At 34.1% G+C, this 20,732-nt stretch overlaps 1 protein-coding gene across 5 annotated transcripts in view; it reads right to left on the bottom strand.

Annotated features, from left to right (window-relative positions):
* Nucleotides 1-19,000: 19,000 nt before the first annotated feature.
* LOC149547848 (protein ZINC INDUCED FACILITATOR-LIKE 1-like) overlaps nucleotides 19,001-20,732 on the bottom strand; it is a 121,371-nt gene continuing 119,639 nt past the window's right edge. For 3 of the 5 annotated variants that reach the window (XM_089791892.1, XM_089791894.1, XM_089791896.1), the window contains one exon: nucleotides 19,001-19,680. In XM_089791892.1, the coding sequence (XP_089648018.1) occupies nucleotides 19,511-19,680 (170 nt within the window). In that variant the 3' untranslated portion in view covers nucleotides 19,001-19,510. The remainder of the gene's footprint in view (nucleotides 19,681-20,732) is intronic. The other 2 variants (XR_016353928.1, XR_016353929.1) reach the window with 1 other exon arrangement.

Raw genomic sequence — 20,732 nt, 5'->3', positions numbered from 1 at the left:
TTTACCGGTTGTAAATCAATGACAACACCTTGGTATGCTAAGTGTTCGCATCACCAGTTACCTTTCTTAATGCTATTGAGACTTGTAGGATCAATGATAATTATGATTTATAATAATATTTATTATTATTTTACCTATCAAAAAAATTGTTATTTCTTTTTTATATTTCAATATTAATTGTATTATATAATTTTATTATGATTATTTATTTAGGAAAAGTGGGCTAGACCACGTATATTAGTAGGTGAGAGTGGAACATAAGACCTTATATATGGAGGTCACCCCTATTTAATATTTTATTATATTAACATTTTATCTTAAAATGGGGAGATGATAGATTACTTGAGAATAAGTATTTACTTAGCCTTCATGATATAATTATCAACATTAATATAAAATTAACAATTCCTCTCCCCTATGACTATGTAATTGCAATGAAAGTGAGTGACAAGATGTCAAACAAGATCAAGTTTGAAGGAGAAACTATGGCAACTGTATGAGAATATATTTTGTATTAACTCGATGGGAATGAAAATTCAAGGAATCAAGAATTAGTGTCATGAGGAGTGTAAGATTTTTGAAAATGATCCTTGGCGCTACTAGCATTTTTATGCAAGCCAATTAGTAACAACATCAATGAGGATGAGGCACAGATCTACAAATATAAGTATGATGAAAAGCTCAATTGACTTGGGACTAGAGATTTCTTAGATAAATTGGAGGAAGAAGAAGGTACACAAGTAGAATGAGACATAAAAGAACTAAAAAAAAGTGGTGGTAGGACAAAGCATGAGAATGAGGTCCATATCCCCACTCTGTGAACAATCATTCAAGTTTGAAGAAGGAACATCGTTAGTGATGGAGGTAGAATAATTTGGTCATGATGCAACCCATAATTGACCACAAATACAATTGTCTAAAAATGCATGCTCATTTATTATTTTAAATTGATAAGATTTTAGCTTTCTTTGTTAAAAAAGACTTCTTTCACATAGTCGTTTTAGTTTGTTTTATTCAACAATTGCATAATTAGCATGTTTGATTTTGTGTAGACTCTTCCTAGAAAACCAATAAGCATTTAACAGAGATTTGGTTAGTATCTCATGCTTGGAAATCAAATTTGGTTATGGTGTAGTATTTTTTGTTTAGTTTGTATGTATAGTTTAGAATTGTCTGTAAAATTCTCTTGAACGATTTATTTTGTTTTTGTCTGATATTTAATATTAATTTTTGGCTTCAATACCTTTTCTATAAAAAAATCAATTAATTCAAAGTAATATAAATTGACATTTCAAACACCTACAATACCTATTTACTATAAAGTCTTTTATGAGAGCTTCTTAGACTTGATTAGGCATTGAAAACCTTAAGTTTCAAGACTCTTTCTAATGTTCTCAACTTAGCAATGAAGAGAGAATTAACATTCAATGGCAATTTCATTTATGCAATATTTTTGTTATCTAATGTTTGTTTCTTATATTCATGTTTTCACTAACTAGTGATTTTTTCATTTTCCTATCATGTATTTAATTATGGATTATTCTAATGTCCCCAACTAGGACTCTACTTAATTTTCCCTAAAATTACCAACTAGGGCTTGTATTGCACTTGGATACTAAAATTTACTTAGTCTATGTAATGTTACCTACTAAAAGATTAGCAATTCCCAATGATTAATATATATCACCATGCATTTAAATTGAACTAAAGTAAGAAACAATAATGAATGATTCATAATACGTGAAACAATTAACATGCTCGAGCCTCAATTCCTTAATTCTCTCCTAATCATGAACCATAAGGGGATGGGGAGTTACTTGTCATAGGGTACTTGGACACCAATTTACAAGAGGCTCCCTTAAGGCATTCACAATGTATTCTCCTACCCATCTTGGGACTTTTCCTTGAAGGAACTAGATATATGTCCTTGTCATCTTGGAATTCACTTACCATGTGAGGATTTTCTCCATCTCTCCCTACAAAACACCAACCTATCCTCTTAAGTGGATATAGCGAGTGATTAAGAGTCAGGTTATGAATTTCTAATGTCTCTTGTATTATAGAATGTTTAATATTCTATTTCTTGACAAATGAGAAACTAATCATAATTAGCCAAATAATTAAGAATTAGAATTCTCTTCTTATTAAATATTTTAATCTTTACGGATTGAGAGAAGAGATAAGTTTTTTATTCCATTATTTATTAACTCTTCCTCCCCTTTATATCTTCCCATGTGAGATAGAGAGAGATCACAATTCTTCATCGCATGTTTTCTTTTCAAGAGTTACAAGCCTTCATAATTACAACCCATTTAAAGATTCACAATCATTTATAATTATAACCCTTTCAAAGAGTCCCAACCTTTCATGTTGACAACCCTTTTGAAGAGTCACAAACCTTCATAATTACAACCATTTTCAAGATTCACAACCTTTTTGAGGACTCACAACCCATCATAACTACTTGATTTTGAAGAGTAAACCTATCATAATCATAACGCTTTGAAATAATTACATCCTTTTCCACCTTTTGAAAGAGTCACAACCCATCATAACTACTTGATTTTGAAGAGTAAACCCTTCATAATCATAACCCTTTGAAATAGTTACAACCTTTTCCACCTTTTGAAAGAGTCACTTCTTTATTTACTTTAAATTTCTTTATTCTTTAATTATTCCTTCTTTAATTCCTATATCTCTTCCTCCTTATCTCCTTTCAAATGATCTCTCCTCCTTTTTATATTGTATTTTAAGGGAGTCACTTCTTTTCATTACATATCTCTTGACCTTTTAGTGTATTGCATTTAATTATTTTTATATTATTAAATTCTATTTTAGAGAGGGGACATTACAATTATCAAGATTATTGAATATTATGTAGATATCTAAAAATTGACACATTACCTTAGAATTACTTAGATTGTTAATGCTTCTTTTAAATTGTATCTTAAATAAAAATTTGTGCGAGCTAGATACAAATGAATTTTATCAGGATGACACTCTTAATAATTGCAAATACATGCTTAGCAACAATTTCACCTTGGTTTGGGTCTCATTTTTTGGTAGAAGAAGTAGTGTTCTATCATTATCTATTCAATCGAAGGTAAGCATGAAGGGGCTATTGACACTACCACTAAGATCGCCAATCATTTTCTACAACAATAAATGTTATCTAGACCTTAAAGAATCTAATCCATCATTAATAGACCAAACAAAAATAAATGGTGATTGAAGGTAAGCATTAAGGGGCTATTGATGGTACCACTAAGACTACCAATCATTTTCTACAAAACTAAATGTCATCTAGACCTTTAAAGAACTTTATCCATCATTACTAGACCAAAAACATTAAGATTTACATTCATTTTATCACAAGCCAATATAGGATTAGACCATTAGTTTATACCACTATTTGATAGTAAAATATATTGCAAAAAGCTTCATTGAGACCTTCACCAAGAGAAAGTACATATGTCTTCAAATTTTGTTAGATGTATAAGTAATTTCTTTAAAGGGGCTAGTTAGCCATTCGTGCATTTTCTTCTTATGGGAGAGATTTTTGTTTTTCATTAGGTTGTCTCTTGTTTTATTTTGAGACAATCTTTATACATGGTACCCCATCAATATTTTTTCATAGAGACACTTTTTTGGACATCTTTTAGTTGTGTTCCCCCCTTAGGAGATTATACAATATATGAAAACACTCATACACACAATTGTAAACATTTAGAGATTCATACTCCTGATTCTTTACATTATAAATAAAGGTCAAAATTGGTTTACTTTAGGCATGTAAATTTTGTGGTAGACAAACATTCAATACACGATAATAAAAATGATCCATTTTTAGTGATGGCAAGTGGAGTGAAGCAAGGTGGATTTTTGAATTGGAAGCTAGGCGGGAACATGGAGAAGACAGGAATTTGTGATCAGATTGCAAGGTCAGAGTAGGACAAGGATGGGAAAGATGTTGATGCTACAGAGGATGAGGACCCACATGATTTGTAGCTACATCTAGGCAAAAAAAAAATCTTTCATCTTTTTCCTAGGTCTTCAGGAGGAGGGGCCCCTAGGGCTTTGTGTCGGTGGACGAATCTCTTTAGGGTCAAACCTTCAAGTAAGTCGATCTTCCCCAAAATCATTGATAAATTTGATAGGGAAAAGGGGATCTTTTCTCTAGAAGTACCCACTAAAATTATCGACTATAACATCCTAAGCATGGCGACTACCCTAGTGGGTAAATTTATTGGCTCTAGACCAAATTTTGATTTGGTAAGGATTTGTGCAAGGAACAAGTGGGAGCTAAAAGGGTAGGTTGAAGTAATAGCCATGGCTAAAGGTTTTATGTCTTTTGAGTTCTCTTGCCCAGAGGACTACTCTAGAATTATGTGTGCAAGAAATTGGTTGATGCATAAGTTTACTCTCATTCTTCAAAAGTGGACTTCCAACCTTGACTTGAACAACGAATTTCTAACCGAGGTCCTGGTTTGGATAAGGTTGTTGGAGCTGCCCTTAGAATATTAGCACGAGGATGTTTTTGATGGCATATTCAAATCCTTTGGAGAACTTCTTTCAATTGATCTTGTTACTGCAACCAAGAAAAGACTTATGTATGCCACAATATGTGTTGGGGTGGATGAGAGTTAGGATATGCCCCAAGTGATTGAAGTTTAGTCTTGTCTAGGAAGAAGGGTTCAACAGATTGACTATGAAAATGTTCCTTTTGCCTACTTCCATTGCAAAAATGTAGGACATAAAGTGAAGACTTTCCCAATCTTCAAAGAGAAGGTAATGTTTGGTAAAGCCCAAAACAAACTAGGTAAGAACAAAGCAAGTGAACCCATAAAGGTATGGAATGAAAAAGCCTTAGAAGGAAAGAACCCAGGGAGTGAAGAAGGTAATGATAAGAGGGATCTACCAAATGATAGGAACAGTCTGGTAGATGTCAAAGAACCTGAGAAGTTGGATCACTTTACAAACAAAAATGACTTGACTATTGTTCTTGAATCAATTAACCTTATGGTTGGGAAGGGTGGGATTTCCTCTCCTGAGAAGGGTGGGAAGTGCTCTGCTTCAGATACCAAAGAGAAGGAGATGGATATCTCTTTTGTTCTGGATTCTTAGGTAGGGCCTATTGGAGAGTTGTAGGATCATCCTCTCTTGCAGGAATCAAACACCAACCCTAATAAAGGGGTATCCCCTACAACTGTGAACATAATCCTTGAAAGGTTTTTGACTACCACCCCTGGGCACCTCTCCCAGTTAGAGGCTCTCTTTAATAGTTGTAAGGAGGTAAAGGAGGCCCCTTGGATTTTTGTCAAGAAGTAAAAGTAGAATAGCAGGGATCCTTCCCCAGTCACCCCAGGAAGAAAAAGAAAGAACCAAATAAAAAAGGATAGGATGCAAAGAACCATCTAGGAATCACGCACTTCAATCAAAGCATGAAAATCATTTCCTGGAACATTCATTAGTTGAATGTAATCCACAAATAGAAAATAGTTAGGAATATGGTAAGGGACCATAGACCAGATTTTTTTCAATCTAGGAAACCAAAATGAAGAAGGAAAAGACTGAGAAGATTTCCTTTGGGAAAGGCATGAAAAATGTGGCTACAGACTCAGAGGGTGCTTCGAGGGTGTTGCTAACCATATGGAATGACTCTCTAGAGGCTAATATCTTATTTAATGAAGGTAATATTTTTCTTTTGAATTTTTTTTATCCCAAAGATCAGATGAGGTGGTTTTTGTTGAATCTCTATGCTCCCAATACCAAGAATAGCAGAGGGATTTTTTGGATCAAAATTCACGAATTGGTTATAAATTTAGGAGACTCCAAATGCATTATTGTGGGGGATTTTAACACTGCTCTCTTAGCTTTTGATAAGTTAGGAGGGCTTCTGCCTGATGTTGAAAGAAACACTTGGCTAACTTGTTTAGGGATCTGGCTCTTCTGGATGTGGATCTTGGGGTCTACAAGTTCACCTGGCCCAACAGGAGAATTGGCTAGGATTGCATTCAAGTAAGGTTAGATAGAGCACTTGTTTCTTTGGATTGGTTGGGCAACTTTCACTGTAAGCTTTCTGCTCTTGTGAGGCTTGGTTCAGACCATTCTCCTATTTCTCTTACTCTAGATAAAATCAATAAAAAGAAGGCCTTCCCCTTTAGATTTGAAAAAATGTGGTTGACTCACCTTGGGTTTTATAACAAAATCAAAGAGTGGTGGGATATTGAGGTGGATGGGACTGCCATGTATAAGGTTGCAAAGGAACTTAGGTTCATAAAATCAAAGATACACAAATGAAAAAAATTGAACTTCGGTAATATTTTTCAGGACAAGGAGAGGATTTTGGGGAACCTAGCTAATGTGTAGAATAATATCCCTACTTGCAGTTATGATGATAACTTTCTTAACTCTGAGAAGGAAATCCCAGTTGAGCTTCACAACACTATTGGGAAAGAGTAAATGTTCTAGAGGTAGAGGTTGAGGTTGGTATGGCTCAAGGAAGGGGTAAAAAATTCCATATTTTTCTGCATGTCCACCATGAAACACCAGGCATCAAATAGAATTAGTGAGATCAAAAAGGGTAATGATACTTTAAAAGAAGATAATGAGATAGCAAAGGAGGCTATCAGGTATTTCTCATCGATTCTTATGAAATATATCAACTTAGATGTTGAGGACTAGAATGAGGTTGCTAACTCCATTCCCAAAATCATTGGCAATGCTCAAAACTGGGCCTTACTGGCTATCCCTAAGTATGATGAAATTAAAAAGGTAGTTTTTGATTTACCAACTGAGAAGGCCACTGGCCCTGACAGTTACCCCACTTTCCTATTTCATTTGTACAAGGATATTATTCAAGCCGATATTGTTAAAGTTGTCCAAGAATTCTTCAATGCTAGAGACCTACTAAAAGAAGTTAATGCTACTTTTCTAGTTCTGATTCCTAAATTTATTGGGATGGATACCTTTGGTTCTTTCAGGCCTATCAGTCTTTGCAATTCTTTTTATAAGATCTTTTTGAAAGTTCTTGCTAACAGACTTATCAATTTTCTTCTAGAGATCATCTCACCCCAATAGTCGGGTTTTGTTCCTAGCATGAAAATTTTGGATTCCATTATGGAAATCCATGAAGTTATCCATTCTTTGAAAGTGGGGAAGTATGAAGGATTTCTTCTCAAGCTAGATCTTTCTAAGGCTTACGACAGGGTGGACTAGGGTTTTTTGGATAGAATTCTTGAAGCTTTTGGTTTCAATGCTAAAGTGAGGAAGTTGTTTTTCCAACTAGTTTCGACTCCCACCTTTGTCGTCCTTGTGAATGGATCCCCCTCTAATTTTTTAAAATCATCTAGGGGTCTTCGCCAGGGTCACCCTTTATCCCCTATCCTCTTCATCATTTTGGCCGAAGGCCTGGGTAGGCTCATTTACTCCAGTAGAGGTAGGGGGGCTTTGGTGGGTTTGAAACTATCTTCTGGTCCTTTTGTGTTTACTCACCAGTAGTTTTTTGATGATACTATTATGGGGGGTGAATCCTTGATGAGGGAAGCTAGATCTGTTAAAAAAAATTGAACACTTACTCCAGGGCCTCTGGGCAACTCATTAACTAAGACAAGAGCTCGATATTTTTCTTCAATACCCTACTTAGAAAAGAGAAGAAAATAGCAGATATTTTGGGGTGTAAGGTTGGATCTCTTCCTTCCACTTACTTAGGGCTTCCCTTAGGGTTTAAACCTCCAGACGCTTTCTGGGATAATCTTGTGGATAGATTGAACAAGAAGCTTGCTGGTTGGAAAGGTATTACTTTGAGCGAGGTAGGTAAAGTGATACTAATTAAATCTACTTTACAAAATTTACCTACTTATGCTCTTAGCCTTTTTTCTATTCCTTACAAGGTGTCTGACCACCCTGAAGCCATCCAAAGGAACTTTACCTGGTCAGGCACTGATGAGAGCAAGAAATACCCATTGGTGCCTTGGGATTCCATTTACAAATCTAACAAGCAAGGGGGTTTGGGGATACGTAAGCTAAAACAGTTCAAGTTAGCTCTTCAAGCGAAACAAATTTGGAGAATTTTCAACAACAAAGGTGAATGGAGAGATATTTGATGTCCAAATATGCTAATGATTTCAATCTTAAATAGTTCATTAATAGGGATTCTGACCCCAGTGGTTCTTCCAACTGGAATGGTCTTATGAGAACCAAGAGTCTAGCCTTTGAGAAAGCCAAATGGCATGTGGGTAATGGGGAGGATATTAACTTTTGGCTTGATGACTAGCTCAGTTCACGTCCTCTTTGGGAAAATGAGGCTTTCAATAGATGGGCTAATGCTTGCATTAAAAGATTTGGGAGTAGGGTGAGTGATTACAGAATTCACAATGGGTGGATTGACCTGGTAGAGGTGTCTGAGGAGCTGAAGCCACTGATGAATATGGTTAAACATATTCCTTTATCCCACAGTAAAGATGCCATTTTTTGGGGGGAGACTGTCCATGGTCTTTATACTGTGGCCTCTAGCTATGAGACTCTACAAGTACAGGACAAGGCCCCTGTGTGGGCCAAAGCCTGGTATTCGGGCCTCATTCCAAAGATCAACATATTCTTCTAGATCTTGCTCCATAATCATATTCTCACTATGGATAACCTGACCAAAAGAGGTAACATGATGCCCAATAGATGTATCTTATGCAAAAATAACAATGAGAGTGTTGACCATATGTTTATACACCATCATTTTATTAATTATATTTGGTCTCTTGTCTTGACTTTTTTCAACCTCTCTTGGTGTGTTCCATCCAATATTTAGGAGCTCTTTGTTCAATGGAAATTTGGGATGGTTGATAAGGAATCCAAGACTTTATGGATATGGGCTTTACCTCATGTGTGTTGGGGGGTCTAGAAAGAGCAGAACAACTAAATCGTCAAGGACAAGGAGTCTACTGCCAAAGTTTTTTTTCACAAATGTCTCAATGCTTTGATAGAAAATTACGCCAACACTAAAGACCCCATCCCCCCTCTTAATACAAGGGTCAAAGACAAAAGAGAGGGTTGTAGTTGGCCTAAGGCCAATTTTGATGGGGCAACCAAAGGCAACTTGGAAAAGGCCGATGTTGGTGGCATCACAAGAAATGCATATGGGAAAGGGATTGTTGCATTCACCGCTCCCCTTGGGATTCAAACTAATCATTATGTTGAGGCCATTGTGGCACACTAGACAATCAAGTTAGCAAAATAAATTAGAGTGAAATTCCTTTGGCTAGAAGGAGACTCTAAAAACATTATTGATTGCCTTAATGGGAGGAACAAGCCTACTTGGACTACTACAAATATTATTGATGAATGCTTCCAAAACCTTCAAACTTTTGAAAAAACCTATGTGGCATATGAGTACTATGAGGCCAACAATGTGGCAAATAGGTTGGCAAATTGGGCAGTCAAGTATAATGAGGTGGCTAAGTGGATGGATGGACATGATATCCCATCAGAGTTTAATGAGGTCATTGAAAGGGATCATATCCCAAGTAGATTGGGTATAAATAAATGCCATAATGAAAGTTAGTAAGTTGCAGGGTGTAGTCAGTAATAACATGTGTGGATTTATTATGATAATCAATGATTTATGGGGAATATGAAGAGTTGTGAGGTGGAAGTACTATATTTCTCGTACTTCCCATATCTACAATATCCATCAATCTATGTCAAGTACCACTTATGGGAAGCAAATTCACAAGGCAAAAAAAAGGTGTAAGAAAATGAGGAGAGTCGAAGGCTTGGAGGTTTTGAAGGGTTCTGATACTAACTACAAAGACTACATTGAGACGAACACCATGGTTGGGGAAAGACATAGGAGGGAACGAAAGGATGAAGCCCATAAGTGGAGAAGAAGATCCAAGGTGTGGAACATCCTAAAGAAAGGAGAAATTATGAATTATATTGAACACCTCCACCGATGGAAACCCTCTATAACCAAAAGTATGGTTAGAAATTGGAATGAGGGCATGGTCAAAATTGATGGGGTGGAGTTCTCTGTTACGAAGGAAATTATCTCCCTGATTATTGGCATCCCTATTATTGGCAAGAAATGTTACAGAGACTGGAAAGTATCAGGGCAAGCGGTGGTGGAGTTTACTAAGAACCAAGAGGAGAAATAGGTGATGGTGAAGAGAGGTACCCATTATCTCCCGAGCTCCATCAAGTCTCTGTGGAGAATCATGCTCCGTACCATCATCAAATATATTACTCTCGATACTAGGTTTGATCACATATGCTCTTACCACTTTGTGTTACTCAACCATTTTAGGTATGGGGAAAAAATTTGTATCCCCTTCTACCTTTACTCTTCCATGAATGATAATCTTAATGAGTATCAAGAAAAGAAAACTAGGAATCTAGCACTCCATGAGGGGTTGCTGTTGTTAATCTATGAGTACTTCAAAGCTAGGACTATTAGTAAACAAATCAAAGACAGGAAAGAGGGCAAGAAAATAAAAGGGGATTTTGATGAATCTGAGGAGATTTATTCACCTTCGAATACAGAGGAAAGTCTTGAGATGCACACGGATTCAGAAGACTCTGAGACCCTGCAATGCGGCTCAAGGAAAAAAAGCCCTCAAAACTGAAAGCAAGGAGAAAAATATGCTCCCTAATCCCACACAAGACATTGACACTTCTTCGAATAGAGGTTACAATGAATGGGCTGAAGGGATGGAAATGGGAGAAGATAGTGCAAAGGTAGAGAAGAAAATCAGGGAAGGGGAAGGTAAGGAATGAAAGAAGAGTAAGAGAACCATCACTATCAAAGTACCGACAAGAAAAGAGAAGGAGACCATGATGTTAGGGATTCAGAAAAGGAAAACCCTGATTGACAACAAGGACAAATACGGGGAGGAGAGTGAGAAGGTGGAAGGGGATCCCATCGATAGGGAGGGACTCAAACAAGGTTTTGAAGATTTTGGCACTAGCACTTATAGATGCTTGGTCATGGGGAAGGATAGGAAGGTGGTGTGAAGGAACTTTGACACTGCTTCGGCTATATGGGCATTAAATGGGAGCTAACTAGAACTCAAGTCAAAGAAAATGAAGAGGGAAGAATCCGGCTAGAGGAGTTGATCAATCCTACTCTAGTCATCCTCAGTGGCATTACTAAGGAGAACCCAGACATGGATGTCCTTAACAATGTGAAAAATAGCATGGTGGATAGCTTCTGTACCACTAAGTGGCTTTTCCATGAAATCCTTGATCTCAAACATAGAATGAGCACTCTAGAAAGGGAGACCTATAGCTTAAAGAACAAGGTCAATGAGGATGAACAAAGTATGGATAGAAGAGTGGAGGAAGTCAACAACAAAACTCATGCGATGGATAGGACAATGCAAGGTATAGTTGAGCAGGTCTCTAGCATCTTCAAGGACAATGAGAAAATCAAGAAGTTCATTCATTATGCGAACAATCAGAGCATTGGCAAGGAGCAGGACCCTGACACGCACAACTTAAAGGACATGAATTTGGATGAAGGTGCAAGGAAGTGAACTAGATCCAGCACTAGGAAAAAAGATACCCTGGCCCTAGACCAGGTGCTTTCTGAGATCAAGGAGGCAACAGGCAAGTTGTCGAAGTTGGAGATCAACACAGCTGAAATGCAGAGAGACATCATTTGAGTGCCCCGACTTTTTGTGGGTTGCCCTAGTTTTTTGATGTCCCTCCCTGACTTTACTTCTATTTGTATCTTTGTTTAGGGAGATGTTCTTTCTTTTTTCTTTCTGGCTCTGTTTGTAGCCTTCTGTGTTTTGTTGTAGACTGATCTTTTTATGTTCAGGTTTCAGTGCCCTTTTAGAACCTGTTTTCCTTAATCAAGAACTTTGTGGTAGACAAGAAGTGTGCATTAGCTTTAAATCTTCACTCACTCTTAAAATTTATTGACCCATGAACCTAACTTTGATAAACTTGATCTTAATGATCCAACACATTATTGAAAGACATTACCAAACAAAATTAAGGCTCGTTGACTATTAAATATCAAAGCAAATACTTTGCATAAATCTTATTTTTGGTAGTTAAGATTCTTTCATAAACCAATACCTACAACGATCGAATTCAAATTAACAATGTTAGGAGTCAACTTTCATAAATTTACATACCCTTTCAAACTTACATGCATTCAATCAATTTAATTAATTATAAGTACTATTTTTGTTAGCATGACCTCATAATTTAATCTAAGTCAACACACACACACACACACACACACACACACACACACACACACACACACACACACACACACACACACACACATATATGTATATATGTATGTATGTATATATATACATATACATACATACATCACACACACACACACACACACACACATATATGTATATATGTATGTATGTATATATACATATACATACATACATGTGTGTGTGTGTGTGTGTGTGTTCTATTCTACAACGTGTTACATATTCTTTATTTATAACCATAAGTTGACTTCATTTAGATGGTTTTATCAAAGATTTTATAATTTACCTCAAGAAAAATCAATAAGAGCTCCACCAATCTAAATACTAAATTAGATAATTCCTCAGGATAAATTCACTTTTAGAAAGTGGTTATATAAAATTTTAATTTTTTAACTATTATTTAAACTTAATAAGCAAATAAAGATAGTGGATATTTTTTGCATAGTATTTAGGAAGAAAATATAGACAATTTTATGTATATATTGAATAATGATTAATTGAGAGTAATATAAATTGGCATTTCAAAAAACTATATATCATATAGTTAATTTTAATAATTTTTATTAAAAAATAAATTGTTGTTTAAATTAAAAAATTCACCAAATATTATATCTATATTTTTAAAATTTATTAGATCAATGATAGTTTCCCTATATTCATGAAATTCATTCCACTATGTTCTTCCATTATCTCAATAATTTCATGACTCTCATTGAGTTTCTTCATGAGTTTCTTTCTCTTAGATAGTAATACTCTTAACTGTTCTTCTAGATCCTTAGTATTGTTGTCAAGTTTCTTCTTCATTCTAATGGCTACCACTTGATCTTCCTTCAAGCTATCAAGCTTGTCACTACTAAGGTCTAAGCTCTAATACCAATTTTTTGTCCCAACCGCTACAGGGGTTGGGTGGGGGGGGGGGGGGGGGGCGGGGGCGGGGTTGGGTAAATTAGTATGAATTCTCCAACCAATTTGTTGAACTATTATTTGAAGTGAACTGAGCAATAACCACTTAACTAATATATCAATGATAAATAAAATAAGGAAAAATCATATAATCTCACACACAAAAATGCTCATCAAGTTACATGAAGATTTATATGTGGAAACCATTGATGAGAGGATGAAAACCACAGTGGCGATAATATACCCATTATCCTTTCATTGAAGATAAAAAGTTTCTCTATTAAAGGGTTGGAGTTGTTCCTTCCAAGAATGCATCTAGTTATAATTGTCTGCAACTTGTTAGGATTACATGAGCTGGTCAAAGCTACACTGTTAAAGGATTAAAGGTCTCCTTCTAGGAGGTTCTTTGTTAGAGGATTTACAATATGTTTGGTACTGAAGCATGTCAGGTTAAGAGCTTAGAAATGATTACAATGGTAAGAAAGACATCAAAGTTGATCTAAACTATATGGCACGCCTTGCCTTGTAGATCTCTAGTGTATACCATGAAGACATCTTGATCTTCTTTCATAGTTGTGGCTTCCTCTATGATCTCTATTATATCACCTCTTTTGTGCTTCTTTATACCATGTCTGCAATGCATCAATCTGCATTAGTTTCTCTGTTCCATTTCTACGCAACAACTTCTTTCAATATAATCTCTCTCTTCTTATCACAAAAACCCTTATTTACTACACACACTCCTTCACATACTGATAATAAAGTTTTAAAACTATGTGTCTATTTTTTTTGTCAATCCTCTAGATGTCAAAACCCTAAAACATCCAGCCTAATGTCGATTTGATCAAAATATGAATCGCATGTCTGAGAAGTTCATGGAAAACCCATCACACCTACTTTGTAGAGTCTATCTTGGTAACCCTATCGATCTTGCAGTAGGCCTAGGTATAGCCTCTTTATCCTTCCTTCTTTTCATCATTCCATCTGAACTTCAATAGCATCATAGTGTAGACCATGTATTCTCAGTTGTGTCACATCAATGGAGACTTGTTGTGCTGATTGTGCTTCATCGCTCTTCCTTGTCCTCGTCTTCACACTCTATCCAAATAGTGTAGATGTCTACCAATGGTCATGAGATGGTATACCTTCTTCTTCTTTATCGGTTGTCAATCAAAGACAACACCTTGGTATGCTAAGTGTTTGCTTTATTAATGCTATTGAGACTCGTAGGATCAATGATAATTATGATTTATATTATTATAATAATATTTGTTGTTATTTTACCTATCAAATAAATATTATTATTATTTTTTATATTTCAATATTAATTGTACTATATAATTTTATTATCATTATTTATTTAGGCAAAGTGGCTAGACCACATATATTAGTAGGTGAGAGTGGAACATAAGACCTCATATATGGAGGTCACCCCTATTTAATATTTTATTATTATCAAAATTCTATCTTAAAATGGGAAGATGACAAATTACTTGAGAATAAGTATTTACTTGGTCTTCATGATATAATTATCAACTTTAATATAAAATTAACAATTCCTCTTCCCTTTGACTATGTAATTGCAATGAAAGTGAGTGGTAAGATGTCAAACAAGCTCAAGTTTGAAGGAAAAACTATGGCAATTGTATAAGAATATATTTTGTATTAACTGGATGGGAATGCAAATTGAAGGAATCAAGAATTAGCATCATGAAAAGGAGTGTAAGATTTTTGAAAATGGTCCTTGGCATTACTAATATTTTTATGCAAGCCAATCAGTAACAACATCAATGAGGATGAGGCACAAGTCTACAAATATAAATATGCTGAGAAGCTTGATGGACTTGGATTGGAGATTTCTTAGATAAATTGGAGGAGTAAGAAGGTACTCAAGTAGAACAAGACATAAAAGCACTACAAAAAGTGGTGGTAGGACAAAGCACAAGAATGAGGTCCATCCTTACTCTATGAACCATTATTCAATTTTGAAGAAGAAACATCCTTAGTGATGGAGGTAGAGTAATTTGGTCATGACACAACCCATAATTGACCACAAATACAATTGTTTACAAATGCATGCTCATTTAAAAAAAAAAATTGATAGCTTTCTTTGTTAAAAATGACTTCTTTCACATAGGCTATTTAGTTTTTTTAATTTAGCAATTGCATAATTAGCATGTTTGATTTTGTGTAGACTCTTCCTATAAAACCAATAAGCATTTACCAGAGATTTGGTTAGTATCTATTTCTTGGCAAGCAAATTTGGTTATGGTGTAGTATTTTTTGTTTGGTTTGTATGTATAGTTTAGATCTGTCTATAAACTTCTCTTGAACAATTTGTTTCATTTTTGCTTGATATTTAATATTAATGTTTGGCTTCAATCCCTTTTCTATAAAAAAAAAACCAATTAATTCTACGTGATATAAATTGACATTTCAAACACCTACAATACTTTTCTATTTTATTGTAAAGTCCTTTATGAGAGCTTCTTAGACTTCATTGGATATTGAAAACCTTAACTTTCATGTCTCTTTCTAATGTTCTCAACTTAACAATGAAGAGAGAATTAACATTCAATGGAAATTTTGTTTATGCAATATTTTGGTTATCTGATGTTTGTTTCTTATATTCATGTTTTCACTAACTAGTGATTTTTTCATTTTCCTATCATGTACTTAATTATGGATTATTCTAATGTCCCCAACTAGGACTCTACTTGATTTTCCCTAAAATTACCAACTAGGGTTTGTATTGCACTTGGATACTACAATTTACTTAGTCTATGTAGTGTTCCCTACTAAAAGATTAGCAATTCCCAATGATTAACATATACCACCATGCATTTAAATTGAACTAAAGTAAGAAACAATAATGAATGATTCATAATACGTGAAATAGTTAACATGCTTGAGCCTCAATTCCTTACTAATCTCCTAATCATGAGCCATAAGGGGATGGGGAGTTAATTCTCATAGGGTACTTGGACACCAATTTACAAGAGGCTCCCTTAAGGCATTCAATATGTATTCTCATACCCATCTTGGGACTTTTCCTTGAAGGAACTAGATATATGTCCTTATCATCTTGGAATTCACTTACCATGTGAGGATTTACTTTATCTCTCCCTAGAAAACACCAACCTATCCTCTTAAGTGGGTATAGCAATGATTAAGGATTAGGTTATGAATTTCGAATGTCTCTTGTATTAGAGAATGTTTAATATTCTACTTCTTAACAAATGAGAAACTAATCATAATTAGCCAAATAATTAAGAATTAGAATTCTCTTCTTATTAAATATTTCAATCTTTATGGACTGAGAGAAGAGATAAGTTTTTAATTCCATTATTTATTAACTCTTCCTCCCCTTTATATCTTCCCATGTGAGAGAGAGAGGTCACACCTCTTCATCGTATGTTTTCTTTTTCGAAAGAGTCACAATCCTTCGTATTGGTCCCTCTTTTCAAGAGTTACAAGCCTCCATAATTACAACCCTTTAAAGAGTCACAATCCTTTATAATTATAACCCTTTCAAAGTCCCAACTTTTTGTGTTCATAACCCTTTTGAAGAGTCACAAACCTTCATAATTACAACCATTTTCAAGAGGCACAACCCTCTTGAAGAGTCACAACCCATCATAACCACTTGATTTTGAAGAGTAAACCCATCATAATCATAACCCTTTGAAATAATTACAACCTTTTCCACCTTTTGAAAGAGTCACTTCTTTATTTACTTTAAATTTCTTTATTCTTTAATTAATCCTTCTTTAATTCATATTCTCTCTTCCTCCTTATCTCCTTTCAAATGATTTCTCCTCCTTTTTATATTGTATTTTGAGGCAGTCACTTCTTTTCATTACATATCTCTTGACCTTTTATTGTATTGCATTTAATTACTTTTATATTATTAAATTCTATTTTAGAGAGGGGACATTACAATTATCAAGATTGTTGAATATTATGTACATGTCTAAAAATTGACACATTAACTTAGAACTACTTAGATTGTTAATGCTTCTTTTGAATTGTATCTTAAATAAAAATTTGTGCGAGTTGGATACAAATGAATTTTATCAAGATGACACTCTTAATAATTGCAAATACATGCCTAGCAACAATTTCAACTTGGTTTGGGTCTCATTTGTTGGTAGAAGAATCAATGTTCCATCGTTATCTATTCAATTGAAGGTAAGCATCAAGGGGCTATTGTCACTACCACTAAGATCGCCAGTCATTTTCCACAACAATAAATGTTATCTAGACCTTAAAGAATCTAATCCATCATTAATAGACCAAACAACAATAAATGTCAATTGAAGGTAAGCATTGAGGGGCTATTGATGCTACTACTAAGACCACCAATCATTTTCTACAAAACTAAATGTCATCTAGACTTTAAAGAACCTAATTCATCAATAGTAGACCAAACACATTAAGATTTACATTCATTTTATCACAAGCCAATTTAGGATTAGACCATTGGTTTATACCACTATTTGATAGTAAAATAGATTGCAAAAGGTTCATTGAGACCTTCACCAAGAGAAAGTACATCTATCTTCAAACTTTGTTGGATGTATAAGTAATTTCTTCAAAGGGGCTAATTAGCCATTCATGCATTTTCCTCTTATGGGAGAGATTTTTGTTTTCCATTGGGTTCTCTTCTCTTTTATTTTGAGACAATCTTTGTACATGGGTACCCCATCAATATTTTTTCATTGAGACCCTTGTTTGGGCATCTCGTAGTTGTGTTCCCACCTTAGGAGGTTATACAATATATGCAAACACTCATACAATCGTAAACATTTAGAGATTCATACTTGTGATTCTTTATGTTATAAATAAAGGTCAAAATTGGTTTACTTTAGGTATGTAAACTTTGTGGTAGACAAGAAGTGTGCATTAGCTTTAAATCTTCACTCACTCTTAAAATTTATTGATCCATGAGCCTAACTTTGAAGAACTTGATCTTAATGATCCAACACATTATTGAAAGACACTACTAAAAAAAATTAAGGCTCATTGACTATTAAATATCAAAGCAAATACTTTGCATAAATCTTATTTTTGGTAGTTAAGATTCCTTCATAAACTAAGACCTACAACAATCAAATTCAAATTTAACAATTTCAAGAGTCAACTTTCATAAATTTGCATACCCTTTCAAACTTATATGCATTCAAGAAATTTAATTAATTAAAAGTACTATTTTTATTATCACGACTTCATAATTTAATCTAAGTCAATATCAATATATATATTTATGTTCTATTCTACAATGTGTTACATATTCTTTACTTTATTTATAATCATAAGTTGATTTCATTTAGATGGTTTTATCAAAGATTTTATTATCTATCATAAGAAAAATCAATAAGCATAGCTGCACCAATCTAAATAATTTAATCTAAGTCAATATCAATATATATATTTATGTTCTATTCTACAATGTGTTACATATTCTTTATTTATAATCATAAGTTGATTTCATTTAGATGGTTTTATCAAAGATTTTATTATCTATCATAAGAAAAATCAATAAGCATAGCTGCACCAATCTAAATACTAAATTAATTCTTAAGGATAAATTCACTTCTAGAAAGCAGTTATATAAAATTTTAATTTTTTAACTATTATTTAAACTTAATAAACAAATAAAGATTATGGATATTTTTGCATAGTATTTAGGAAGAAAATATAGACAATTTTGTGTATATGTTGAAAAATGATTAATTGAGAGTAATATAAATTGGCATTTCAAAAAACTCCATATCATAAAATAATTTTTATTTATTATTTAAATTTAAAAATTCCACCAAATATTCTATCTATATTTTTAAAAATTTAAAAAAAAAATCTTTTGAAAAAAATTAAATGGTAGCACTCAGTAGATTCATAGATTTCAAAGTGTTAGTCTCTCTCAATATTCTTGATCAATAGAATCTCCCTTAATAAACAGCATCAACATGTACACAATACAGGTGGCCTAATCATTTAAATGATGAAGAAAACAAATAAGAATTTCTGGAAATGTTGATCAATTGGTTCTCACAAGGTCAATGCTTGGCCTACTCCCTCATTTAGATTTGCCAACTGAAAGAACTGCCAGTGACTTGAGTGGGCAGCATTTTGTCTTGATGTTACCTTGCGTAACCTTTGTTGTTCTGTAAATACATCAATACTCTCCAGCCTACAACAATTAGTATACATGGCATGCCATATATAGAAAGAACCTTAATGTTAGATAATACATACCATTTAATCAGATAACTCAATTTTTTAGACAATAACTACCTCGCATTTCTACTGGTTGGCTAACTGAAGTCTATTGATTTGAACGTTTCAGAAACATATGAACTCGTCGAAAATCATGAAATTGGAACATCTTCTTGCTCAATTTTCCGTTGCTTTTCAGACTCTAAGTCACTTCCATCCTTTGTTATAGGTTTGTTGGTTGAACGAGGTAAGATAGGATCAAATGTCATAATAGTAAAAATAATAACAATAATGTTTAAAATGAAACAGACCATGTGAAAACCTGCAATCACAAGGAAATGGGACAGAAACATTTAGTAATAAAACTAAGATGATGAACAACGTATGAAGGCATAACTTCCCCAAAGCAATTAATTCTACAGCATACCCAAAATCACAATATATAACACAATCCTATTTATTCTCCTCTTGGCAACATCACAAAATAAGGAGAAGAAAAACACAAATTTCACATATCATCTCCCTCGTTGACGTCAGATTCTTTGAAGCATTCATGCCCACTGCTGACCATATAATTAAACTGCAATAAAAAGCATTTCTTCTTTTACTAGAAATTATTGCTTAATCACTTGTAATTTGTCTCCCTAAAACTGCCCCAGATTTTTTTTAAATTATCTGTAACAGGCTAACAGCTAAGGCAGGCAAGGTTGTCCTAACCCTTAAATCATACCCTTACCAGTTAACGTAGATAAGCATAAGCAATCCACTGGTGACAACTCAGAATTATTTTGTTTTTTGCTTTTTAATCAGAATTTTGCGAATTTTTATTTTGGTTCGCGTCAGGTGAGGTTACAAATAGAATACTTTATTTCTGGCATGAACATATAAAATTAATGCGAATAGTTTGAACCCATCTTCAAAGTAGCCTGGCTAAAAATTTTAACTGGTTATAGTCAGCGTAATGAACCATAATTTGTGACTATTTTATAACCTTGAAACAATCTCATTTTTTGAGCTCATAAGCTAAACACAAACTTACAACTAACATAACTTATATCAATCATTTTCTAATGGTGCATTATGATAGAATCCCCTAGAGTATTAAATCCCCAAAATCATTTTCAAACCAAGAAAAAAACTCATGTCGTAAGGGTTATAAACTTAAACAGGTGCCATTTGATATCAAAGTATTTAAGTAAGAACCTTTCTCGAATTAAACATGTATGCAAAATATCAAACTATCAACAGAGCCCACGAACTGTTTAACAAAATGCCTGAAACAAATCTAGTGTCACCCCACCATGACTCGTAAAATCTGCACACAATGGATTTGTGAAAAGGCTTTAGACATATTTTAAGGAAATATGAATGAGG

Source organism: Cupressus sempervirens, chromosome 7, assembly GCF_028749045.1.
Source record: "Cupressus sempervirens isolate cs-2001-9-10 chromosome 7, ASM2874904v1, whole genome shotgun sequence".
In the NCBI taxonomy this organism is placed as follows: Eukaryota; Viridiplantae; Streptophyta; class Pinopsida; order Cupressales; family Cupressaceae; genus Cupressus; species Cupressus sempervirens.
Note: the sequence above shows the minus strand (reverse complement) of the source record. Positions and strands in the feature narration are given on the sequence as shown.